The sequence below is a fragment of the Ceratina calcarata genome, unplaced genomic scaffold (assembly GCF_001652005.2).
Source record: "Ceratina calcarata isolate Rehan_Ccalc_2016 unplaced genomic scaffold, ASM165200v1 scaffold178.2, whole genome shotgun sequence".
In the NCBI taxonomy this organism is placed as follows: domain Eukaryota; kingdom Metazoa; phylum Arthropoda; class Insecta; order Hymenoptera; family Apidae; genus Ceratina; species Ceratina calcarata.
The window spans coordinates 813,912-826,219 of NW_017139212.1; the positions used below are offsets into that span (position 1 = coordinate 813,912).

At 40.5% G+C, this 12,308-nt stretch overlaps 2 protein-coding genes across 3 annotated transcripts; one reads left to right on the forward strand and one right to left on the reverse strand.

Annotated features, from left to right (window-relative positions):
* The first annotated feature begins 5,094 nt into the window (after positions 1-5,094).
* LOC108632860 (COMM domain-containing protein 4) lies at positions 5,095-11,858 on the forward strand. Its single transcript, XM_018037693.2, has 8 exons — positions 5,095-5,227; positions 10,766-10,803; positions 10,875-10,946; positions 11,023-11,088; positions 11,158-11,197; positions 11,267-11,467; positions 11,521-11,667; positions 11,739-11,858. Exons 2-8 carry the CDS (start codon positions 10,801-10,803, stop codon positions 11,774-11,776), a joined length of 567 nt encoding a protein of 188 aa, XP_017893182.1. The 5' UTR covers positions 5,095-5,227; positions 10,766-10,800; the 3' UTR covers positions 11,777-11,858.
* LOC108632859 (uncharacterized) lies at positions 5,235-8,567 on the reverse strand. Of its 2 annotated transcripts, none has more exons than XM_018037690.2 (6): positions 8,111-8,567; positions 6,620-6,832; positions 6,469-6,563; positions 6,030-6,399; positions 5,855-5,972; positions 5,235-5,792 (listed from the first exon to the last, which is right to left on the reverse strand). In XM_018037690.2, the coding sequence occupies exons 1-6, from the start codon at positions 8,112-8,114 to the stop codon at positions 5,648-5,650; spliced, it is 945 nt and encodes a 314-aa protein (XP_017893179.1). In that variant the 5' UTR covers positions 8,115-8,567; the 3' UTR covers positions 5,235-5,647. The 2 variants fall into 2 exon arrangements, with proteins under 2 accessions (XP_017893179.1, XP_017893180.1); XM_018037691.2 differs by having other exon boundaries at positions 5,235-5,789; positions 8,111-8,566.
* Positions 11,859-12,308: the final 450 nt, after the last annotated feature.

Sequence of the window (12,308 nt, forward strand, 5' to 3'; positions counted from 1 at the left end):
ATTATTATTATTATTATTATTATTATTATTATTATTATTATATTGTAATTTGGATACGCCAATGTTGGCTTTGGTTCCCTTTATTTCGTATTTGTCTGTTTTGTTAAAGAATTTCTATTCATACTACAGTTACTAAATGCAGATTACGTATATTTCACCAGATTTCGTTTTCGTGTATTATTTTCGAAATACACACGTACACACACCGAGAACCCGAACGGGGCGAGACATACACGTACACGCGACACGTCCTTCTCCCTTGCTTCCCAGGAGCTGATCTATGATACCGGTGAAAATTAATGATCAGTGTGCAATTAAACGTGCGATCGATACAAAATTAGTTTGCTCCGTGCGATCCTTGAGAGCGTTATATATCCGGCGAAAGTTGCGCGTTTTACCGTATCTGTAATTTTTTACACATATCTACTATCTAAATACAAAGTACGTAGTTAGTCGCGCGTAACTAAACGCGAGTCAAGTCCACGAGTTCGATTTCTAATCGCTACGCTAATTTTAACGAAACCGTTCAACGATAGCAAAATGTCTACAGAATCGCAACTAGGATATATACACGCTTGCGTAACCACCGGGGGTGAGACCAAACCGGGTGGAGTCGGTTCACTTCGGTGAAATTTTTACCATTTTTCCACGGTAGGCAGAGACGGAAAACAGACGAGAAGGATGAAACGAGAACACAGAGAGAAGTAACAGGTTCATCGCCGTGATTCGTTACAGTATTAGAGTTTAAGGTACGATGGGTATCTATCGGTCGTGAACGAGCGACGATCTAACGTCTGAACATTAGAGAAAAGGAAGCGGCGTCTGAGAGAAAGCTGCAAACGAGTAGGATATTGCACACATTACGCTTAAACGTAACTTTAAGTAAGTGAACTATTATTAAGTGAGAGAGGAAAGTGGAACTAGTTTAAACCGATTGATCTTTTCATGATTGCGCTTATTATTCGTTCGTTTTTTGCCTGTCACCCGTAGCTTTGCGAACGGTAGCTACACTTTATTATCGACATAGGGAGATTTTACAAGAGGAAACCAAATGTATTTAATATCTTCTTTATCTTTCTACGTAATACTTTTTCCATTGGAAATTTTCAATAAAGACCAACAGTTTATGCAAAAAATTATCACGGTCAACGATTCTTTGTTGTCGATCAGACGATATCACTCGAATTGGCATTCATAGAAATTGCGACCTCGCTGCTGCTGGTTCCCTGAAAATTCAACGGGACGATCGAACTTTCAGTTTCTCTCCCGTGCAGCAGACGCGCATCCTCGAACGTTTGCTCCGAATCAGAGACGGCAATCGACTGCATGAATCAACATAGAAATCGACGTAGCAATTTCATCGATGGTCGAGAGGAGGAACGGCATATATAAATATATATATATATAAAAAATAAAAAAACGATTACCGCTGAAACGTAGGAAAGACTCTCGCGCTCGCGTTCCGTATCTTTAACGTACCCTACCGTACCCTATTTCTAGTTCAAGTAGCATTTTTTAACCGACAAATTTTCTCTCTAATCTTTGAATATAAATCTTGATATCGTGTAAGGACAACTTCTACTGTAAAGACACACGGCCGCAGGTGCGGTCGATAGCGTTTAAAGTACGAAGCAATACTGTAATCGTATGCGATATATACATATTTCTTACGTCGTCGCGTCGAGAAATTTAGATTCAGGTTTTCTCCGGTTCGTCGACGAACGCCGTGCTCCAGAGCTATTCGAACGAAATCCATTGGAGACGAATCTTATCGTTTCAACAACGAAACGACGTCGACCAAGAATTTCGTCGGACGGTTTTACGGTTCTCTCTCAATATCTCTCGGTGTCGTTGCGATCGGAACCGATTCGATCCTCCGGTTCTCGTTCGAACGGTGCGGAAAACGCGGCGCGGCGAACGTCGTGGTCCTTCTAGTCCATGTCGGGAATCAGTAATTGATCGTAGCTTCGATTCTACAACGTACGTACATACATACACGATAGAGTTTCTATTTTTTTGCTCGCTAGGTGTGTACACGTTTAAATGCGCGTCGCGTGCGAATTTTGTGGGCGAGCGAGCGAAGTGACAGAGCAGAACGAGTGGTCGCTCTCGATGCGATTTCGTGCGAGCGTGGACGCTAAGATGAAATGTGTAAAGCTCCCGTGTACGTGTATTATTGCGTGTGTGCGTGTATATGTGTTAGGTGTATGCGTTTAAACCGCGACCGGCCGATCCGGTTGATTCGGCGCTCGGACATTTTATCGAAACGGTTCGCGCAATCACCTCGAGGGCTACGATTCGCTCGTAGCACGGGCATGGCGAACCCGAGGCACCCTAGCCAATCTCGAATCAACCGTGTCGCTCGACAATTAAAACGATAAAAACAAAAAAATAAGAAAACGGCAACTGGCATTGACATTCGTCTCGTGTGATCCTCTCTATTATCGTTACCCACCTAACTTTCTATATCTCACGGATATTAAATAATCTTCTCGATCGCGAGATGTTCTTTCGAAAAGTTGTAAACTAGAAGTTTTAGAGATTATCGAGAACAATTCCGTCGTCGCGCGGTTCGACGACGGATCGTCTCGTGTTAGTAATAAGAAATCGAGAGAGAAAAAGAGAGAGAGAGAGAGAGATTTCGAACTGTTCGCGATCTCTCGACAACGTTCAATTAGCTGAAGGGGATTGGGACTCGTTTGTACTGCGTCCAGCACGGTGACTACGTATTGTGGCATTAGTAAAATTAAGATCGTGTTTAGATCGATATACGTACACGTACACGTACACGATGTCTGCTGTGCCTGCTCGCGTTTTAACGAAGGCAGCTGGGCATACGTTCGTTACTTTCATTTCGAAACGTCGAGTACATTATTTCGGTGCTGTCGACCAAAGGTGGACGTTGTCATATACGTAGGGACAGAGGTCGTATGGTTTCGATTTAAGTGTTTAGCATGGATTTCGATACACGCCGATGCATGTACGTGTACGTACGTGTACGTACGCGACGTGATCTCTCGCGAAGAAGCCGGGAAACGGAGGATCAAGCGTATGCATATGTAATATACGCGTGGCACGTAGCTATTTAATTAGTTACGCGTGTGTGTATGCGAGTCGCGACGGGGCACGCGCCTAAATCGTTCTACTATACGGGTGCTCCGCGGCTCGATCTCGTCGGGGGGGGTGGCGGAGGTCGACGGGCGAGAAGAGGAACCACCGAGTCGAGGACATGCGAATGGGATGAAACACGCGTACACATACACACGGGAGACAAAACGTAATATTAGTAGGGAACCGTAATTTTTCATGCTCGTTTCTCGATCGACACGTACACAGTAAAACACACACACACACACACACACACACATACACTATTCTAATTACCCAAATGTAATTTGTACTGTGTAACTATTACTATTTTTATGAATTTTTGTACATTTTTCTAATTATTTTGTATGATAATCCTTAGCGGAATGTGCGGCGAATCTGACACCCGGCTACCCCTAATAAACATATATATATAAATATATATATACGTACAGGAAACAAAAGAAAAGTGTTCAAACGACGAACAGCTCGCTACCTATAGATATACATATTGTATGTACCTATCGGTGTTCGAAGAGAGGAAGAGAAATGTGCAACGACACGCGAGAAACGCGTTTCGCTTCAGGGGGTCGTTCGAGGGTGTCGGAAACTGGAAACGGATTTCAAATTCGATTTATAATAGGGAAACAACCAGCGAAACCAACGGAGGGAATTAAAACGCGCGTAGATCACGAGATTTCAAACGAGAGAGAAAGAGAGAGAGAGAAAAAGAGAGAAAGAGAGAATCCATAGTTATTGGATAGAGTAGTTCATCATTTGTCCGTGTAGTCTAATATCTGCTCGCCTATCTGTCTGCCTGCCTGCCTGTTTTACCAGTCAGTCACTCAGCCAGCGGAAACGAGTCGATCCACCTGTCTCTCCTTTCACCCGTTCGCACGTTCGCTTCTGTACCTGTCCTCTCGGATCTTCTTCGTCCCGGCGCACCGTATCGTCCTTCGATCTTTAACGGCGACCATAGCGAACTACGTTTGAACACGAGGAACACGCGTAAAGAATGGGAGATGCACAGAGGAGCGAAAGATGGGAAGAGAGACGGGTGGACGAAGCGTGGAAGAAGAGAGAAACGGTGGTGATGAGAAATTCGCGTATTAATAAACGCGAGAATCGAGTGTATGAACTTCCTTCGTAATTTGACAACATGTTTGTTATTAATTATAAGAATATCACCTTTTTCTTTTCGTCTTAAATTTGAAATGCTATCAAATAGATCAATTCTTTCATGGAACTGCTTGATGTTAATGATTCTTCCTTCGTTCCACCCTCCTGTCGATGATCCTGTAGAATTCTTCGTTTCGTATTCGTCTCGAACCGTTTGCAATAATTCAAAAGTTCGATCTAAACACTTTGTATTCTCAATGGAATATTTTTAGTAGAACCTCTGTCGCGTCTTTATTAATTAATTAATTAATGAAATCAGATATTAGAATGAAATGAATCAGATTCAGTCTTACGGTTCTGAATTTCAAAGAGAGCGGTCTTGAGTCTATCAGACATCCTGTCAGAAGGCCGTTTCATGGCACGCGCGGGTCTAGTGATGGGCACTATCGACTAATTTAAAGTATCGACTACCTAGAGAATAATCGTACCGTACTATCGACTAATTAGTCGATAGTTTTTAGTCGGATGAAATATCGCTCTCGCGGTTATGCCTTTATAATAAATTAATAGAAATGCATCTTAAAATCTTTTATTTCGCGATCCTCGAATAAATATAATCCAAAGCAGCGATCATGCATTACTTAATTCGGAAAAACTAGCGAAGTGGAAAACGAAAACATAACATTGTCTAAATGAACATCTATTGAAATCAATTTCCCCTGTGTCTAATTTATTCTCTGTCTCTAATTTATTGTAAAAATGAATAATTCTGACTGAACTTGAACCGTCCAGCCATAGATTGTAGTTTATCGATAATACAAGCAGCCGCCTGAAGTTGTTTCGACGTAGTCGATAGTTTTTACCATCACTACGCGGGCTAACGCGGGTCTCATTCGTGCACCAGTGTGAATGCAGCGCGTGGTGCCGTCATACCGTAATCGTTCCGAGATTCCTAACCTACAGTGGTGGTTCGCGAATTCATCGGTGGTTCTACAGAAATTTCAATACTTATTCTTCACCGGTAAGTGGACGAAATTAAGCAAATTGTAATCAAACGCTTTTCAATGTTTTATTCATAGCTATAAGTATATTTGATTTGAATTAACGCATGCACTGTACACGTTTCTACATACATAAATATTGTACTCGTTCTATCCAAAGCGGCCCGATCAAATTTCGTTTTATACACACATACATTCGACGATGCGATTAGCATCCGAAAACCAATTATTATTATTACAGATATTAAGTATTTGTACGATACGCATATTACATAGAAATGTCAGAGAGCGAGAAGAACGAAAGCGTGTTAGAATGTTTCGAAAATTCGAGCGGTTGAATTCGAATTTGAATTCGTTCGACCGGAGACCAGTTTAATTGAATATCGATCGCGTACAAGATTGATAGACTAATCAGTTATGTCGATTACTATCCTTCGCTATTATGAATGCGAGTCCATGTTAAGCGTTTTCAGCATGCACTCGATGTAATCGTTCCAAGAGCGAACACTCCTCTTGCCGCCCCACGGGTTGAATTTAGTCTTCTTGTACTGTTCGTGTTCTTTCTTCGCAGGCGTCGTTAACCTGCTTCGAGATCGACAGCGTCATATTGAATTAAAACATTGATCAATAAAAATTAGATCACTAACCAATCGTCTATCTCGTTAACCCGTTCGTCGTTGCTCGCCTCATTATCGAAATCGTGTTTTCCATACATAGTCAATATGATGTCCTTGATTCGGGCGGCTCTTTCCTTGGGAAGTCCACCTTAAAATCAATTTAACGTTTACGTGCTGATGAACGATATTTATTACGACGACTCACCTTTGATAACGTTTAAAACGCGAGCGTCGGGATTTTTTAAAAATAGCAGAACACGTTCCCGGTTGGACATGTCGGCCCTTTTTCCACCCCACTTGTCCCAGATCATCTTACTCAAATCCTGCCCTTCGATTCCATTGAGCTCGTTCAGAATTTTGTTCTGGTCGTCGCGATTATAATTAATTTTCGTCCGTTTCGAGCCAACATCCGACGTGTACACCGCCCCTCTTTTACCACCCCCGCTGTCGAAACCGTGATGATACATCACGTGCAGCTTGCACTCGCAGGAAAGTATCGGTTTGCCGGTATTTCGTTTCTCGTCCTGCCACCACCGCTGAGGGTTCGTCCTCTCCTGTAAAATTTGTTCAAATCCCTTCGAAAGAGATTCATCGATCAAATAAAATTTATCCAATTTCCACTGATTTTACTTAAACGTATTCACCTCTCTTCTAGTCGGCGGGAACCACGGTCCCATGGTCATTTCCTTGAAAACAATCTTGTCTGAATTCAGTAGATCGTTCCTCGATTTCACTTCATCTAAAATGTTCTCATGATTTTCATAATTCACAATCAGTCGATCAATTGTTTCTTACCTATAACGTTTGGATCTACTCCTCTTTTATTTCTCTCCCTCTTCGACATTTTCCATACGTCGATCGACGGTTCCGCAGTATGATTATCGTTTGGCGAAATGTCACTCGCATTTCCCGAGCCTATGTCACTCGACACAGTGGTGTCATCGATTTCGGAGTTTCCGACGATCGCACGTACCAATAGAGAAACCATTGGGAGGTATACCCACATGTCTGAGACAGAATATGTATTTTTTTTTTTTACACGAAATACAAATACCCTGTTCTTATAACGCGGTAACACGGTATCGCGTAATATGTGTGATATTAAATATTCTACGCGTTTAATATTCTTTTTTCAACATCGCTTATTAACCGAGAGTAAAAAGAAAATGCAGGGAAAATGAGAACACGTATGAAAAACGATGTCTACGTTTTCTTTTTTGAGTTCAAATGATCACGAAGGGAAACGATAGGTCAAACGTTCCATGGAATATGTAAAAATTGTGTTTCTCGACACCGGGAACAAAGACGAACGCGTACGCACGAAACCTTTTAAGAATCCTCGGATCAAATTGTTTCTCGTTAGAAGAATAATAAGGAACGGGCGAAATATTTCATTCCGTGAAAGCAGATATACGTAAGATTTAATGATTCTGCACACCACCCTTGTACGAGTCCTTATAAAAGAGCACACAATTTACATAAGTACGTCGTAATCTTCTTTTGAAAAAATAATCGGCTAATTGTTTTGCTACTATATTAAAGTCCCTCGCCTCTGCTATTTCTGCTATTAACTTCAGGGAGTTTATTAATGCACCGCGTGCCATTCACATACATTTGTCACCGTTCACGATTTCGGCAACGAGATCATCGATAAATACACGTTCGTCGTTCTTTCGAAAACGGTCGATCAATACTTTAAAAAATTGCACACGTGTAGGTATGTGATGCGTGTATGTACTATGTACACGAACGATGCGTTGTAGAAAAACGAAGGAGAAGTGCATTTTCGTCAGCGTGCGTGTTAAAATAGTTATCGGACGCTTTCAGACCTGTCATTGGACATACTTATTCTCTTCACAAACATTTTACGTCCAATATCTTATCGAGCATCCAGTGAAAGAAAATTTTCACGTGGGTATTAAAATGTTCAATTCCGATTTTGATACGCGATTTGAAATGAACAATTATTGACATCAAGAACAAGGCGAATTACGTATAAGACCATATGTCAATTCGGATCACTGTTTCTATTTTGTGTAATTTAAAAAATGCACAAGTGTAAAATATTTTACAATAATTATTATTTGTTATACGAGTCAGTGTTCTTAATAGATTAATAAGAATAGGAAGATCGAGATGAATTTTTACATAAAAAATGCTTTACTAATTGTATTTCAATGTCTTGCCAGGATACGAAAGGAAAATCTTTTTTCTAAATCTAAGGGTTGAAATCGAACGAAAACGGTCCGGAAGCGTCTACATATGTCATTACACGAATTTGCTCACCCATCAATTGTAACAGGAAGCTCTGTTTCCAATTGCTGTAACGTATCGAATATCGTCGATACAAACACCGATATTGTTTCACTTCGCGGAATCCTTTAATCGGATGCCAACATTTGTTAACGCCACTAGCTGTACTCTATTCTGTTCTATGCGAAAGATGCACTAGCGCGACACTTGTGCACTCCGTTAAAATAAGTTATACAGTGTCCAGTAACGATACGCGCGGCTCTTCTTATACCCTCCACGTGGTTCCGCGGCGCACTCTCCGATTGTTTCAAAAAACCGACCCCCCGACTTTACGTTTTAACCATCCCTTTCACCCCACGCTGTCGCATCTATCGCGCATGTAAATGCATTTCATACAGGAGGATTTCGTTGGAAATAATTCCTTAATAAATTTCTGTTCTTTTAATCGATCGTCGAAACTTCATTTAAAATGATTCATTTTTAAACGAGGTGAATTTATGAGTTTCAAGCATTGAAAATTATTGTTTCGACTTATTTTATTAGAAATGCGAAACGCGTTGACTGATTTCGTCGACGGAAATGAGAAATGCAAATGCACGGGCGTGACTGCAGGTAGCATGCGTGTGTTTCCCCTCAAGAATTTATGATACATTCTCGTCACATATCAACTAATACAACGAGAACTAAGTAGTCCTTGTATCACTTCTTTAATGTCATTATTAAGACACGTAGGTAGCTGTAGTTGTCAATTATATGAGAGGTCCTAGGGGTATTTGAGAATAAAACGAGATGTTTCACCGTTTCGACGGAGGGACGGTCGGATTTTGTCAGTACCCATAAAATTCCGATTCAACTCGTTAAATATCGAAGTTAGATGAAAAACAACTTTTATTTGAAGCATTTTTCGATATTTTCAGAAAAAAAAAAATTTTCGATTTTTCCGAGATTTTCCCAAGGGGTACCCCTTCAGATTTTGCAAAATTTTCGTTTTTTGCCTGTAACTTCCAAACCTTTAGATCTACAGGAAAATTGCATAGAACCTTTCTTGTAGAGGACGACGAGATCTACAATTTCCATGTAAAAAGTTTCCACTAGCGTCGATAGTTTACGAGTTATTTACAAAAAACTGTTTTTTCGTTTTTCGTAAATAACTCGTAAACTATCGATGCTAGCGAAAACTTTTTACATGGAAATTGTAGATCTCGTCGTCCTCTACAAGAAAGGTCATATGCAATTTTCTCATACGTCTAACATTTTAGGAGTAATTGAGGAAAAACGAAATTTTTTGTCAAAAGTTCACTGATTCGACGGTGGAATGGTCGGATTTCGTCAATGCCAATAAAATGCCAAATAATCATACTTAACTCATTAAATACGTTATTTAGAAGAAAAATTCATAGAATCTTGCTTGTTTGGAGCTTCGGAAATAACCAGAATCAACCTGCCTTCGTCTTTTGTCATGCATAAAGGAAAGATCTGGTGTATAAAATCATTTACTTAAAATTATCGTGAGACGATATTAATTCCGGACAATAGATTTATTCAGTCGATACGTTTCTTCGGCACGTTTAGCATTCTTCTGCTTAGAAACATCTCATCCCCGTGTAGGCGTCACATTTTCTGCAACTGTTTTATCCTCTATTTCCTTACCTGCTATCCTTGAATCGAATTTACAAAAATTTCTTAATGTTTAAACATTCATTAAATATTTTAAACGTTTAGACATCACTGCGTGATTTTTCCCGTTCATCCTTAACGCTGTTACTAAGCAAACGCAGTGGGACGAGCGGACGCGACGGAACGCGATTCCTGGGAGAAAACTCCTCTCCCATGCAGTCGAGAACTATTCCTTTTTAGATCAACAAATAAAATTTTATACACGCAGTTCTGAGGCGTAACTTTGATAGTTAAAAACAGAGATAAAAAGAAATATAGACACGTCCTCTGTTAGCTTTATCTTTAAGAATTACTCCCTTATCCAGGAATCAATTTCTACCCAAAAGTATTTTTAATCATTTTCATATGTTCGAAAATTTGGCTTTTAATTTCAATTAACGACGCAGTTGACGATCGTACGTCGTTGTACGAGTCGAACGCGAGAAACGAAGTCGGTTGGACCGTGTCTTCGGTATTTATATGGTGTTCCGAGGCGAGTCGTACGTGGTTGATTCGTCGCGGTCCAGAGACCAGGAGAATTGTATGGGGAATTTACCTTGCCACCCAGTATAACCCACGTCAGTCCACCTGAAAAACCGCCAACGCAAACATCATCCCGTTGTTACATCTAGCCTCCTTTCAAAGTTCACGGAAAACACGTTTTCACGCTTGCTAGTCTCGTTCACACGTGGAAATATAATTTTATTATTTCACGATGGTGTTTTACTTGGAAATAAATGTTCTGATATTTCGTCTTAGATCTAATTGCTCGGAGCGACGTACAGGGTGGTCGACAATGGGTAACCGAGCGTGTACAATTCTGTTCACTTCACGATTCAGTAGTATAAGTAAACGCGTGCTCAGACGTCAAGGAGAAAATTGTTTTACGCACAGTTAATAGTCAGTCGTCATCAGTTCGCGTCGCTCTTAGACGCAGTTTAAATTGTATTTTTCATTCTGTGTGCTGCACGTATTTGTCATCGCTTTATGTGATCTGTCGTCTCAACGTAATTTTCTTTTCTTTTGTTTTAGATAATTCGCTGCGAATTTAGGAAGGAATTTCTAAGATGGTAACGTAGCTCTCTTAATTAAGGACACAGGGTTTACGTAGTAGTGTACGAGCTCTTTTCTTGTTTCGTAGAAATTCCGATTCTTAGGCGATGGGGATTGTCCCGATTGGCTGTTAGCTGAAATTAACACGTTGTCACGCATGGTATGAATTGAAATGAATTAAGATCGCGAGTGTAGAGTCTAGATTTTTCTGATTCAGTCTGATCTTCTTTCTGTAGACGTCTATAAAAATCAAAATACTAGGTCAGGCAGTCGCCAAGTATCTCACGGAGGGAGAACTCGATGTAAGTGAATAGTTTTAAAATCATTAATGATTCTTGTTTAAAGTGCACAAATATCGTTTCCGTTCTAAGGAGGAAAAAGTGAAGAAGATCACTCAGGATGCCAAAGTTGGTACGTGGTAACGAATATACAATGTAATTTTTTCTTTCGCTCTTTTATAGTCAATCCCGTTTTCCGTAGAGTTGAACGACGCGAAAGCCATGGTCGCCGCCCTCGAGCTGATATTCACGTCGTCCGCTCGATACGGCGTTTCCGCCGCGGATCTGAGCAGCGAGCTGCAACAGCTCGGACTTCCTCGTGAGCACAGTGCCGCGATCGCTCGGCTGCACACGGATTATTGCACCCAAATCACGGCCGCGCTTTCCTCGCAATCTTTGAGAGGTGATCGTTTAGCAGCCAATCGCGAGATCAAGCTAACGCTGATTCCCTTGCAGTGAGCAGATTGTCATCGATCGAAGTCCTGTCCTGCGACAATTCCTCCCCGTTCTCCACCGTGTCTCTCAAGTTGAAGAAGTTGGATGGAAATTTGGATGACACCGTTATCAACATTTCGAAGAAAGATGTGCAAGTTTTGTTAACAGGTACATGTGAAACTGAAGAAGGTGTAAGGATACGAAAGTAAGGATAGTAATATATTTTGTATTTGTTAAAGAATTGCGAAGGGCCAAGTCTCTGATGGAAAATCTGTAATACATTCCTTTCGATTACGAGATGGGCACATTTATATAAAGCGATGGATTGGAAAATAAAAAAGTATTCTATAACTATTAAACTATGTACTCCCTATTCTTCCTATAATTTTATTAGAAATAGCTACCATAGACGAGACGAAGAGGGGAAGGAGAAATAAAATACCAGGAGAGTATTGTTAAGGTATAATGTATATTTATTATATTATATTATTCTTGTCATATAGCATAACATTGTTATTTCATGTAATCATAGCACCATGAACACTCCACAGTAAGTTTTTTGTTTTTAATTCGTTATTCGAAAAAAACACGACGCGCTGATGCGTTTCGTAGGGGTGAGAACCGCGACTCGTAAAATCGATCGCAAAATACGTCGATGAAAAGAAAATAGATAACCGTAGCCGTGTTTGTCGCGTCACGTAATCTCTCGGTAAGTCGGCAGAAGTCTTGAGACTCGTGAATGACTAGATGATTCGAGTAATTAGGAAACGAGATTCTTCTGACTAGAAAGATCGGCGTATCCCTTTAGA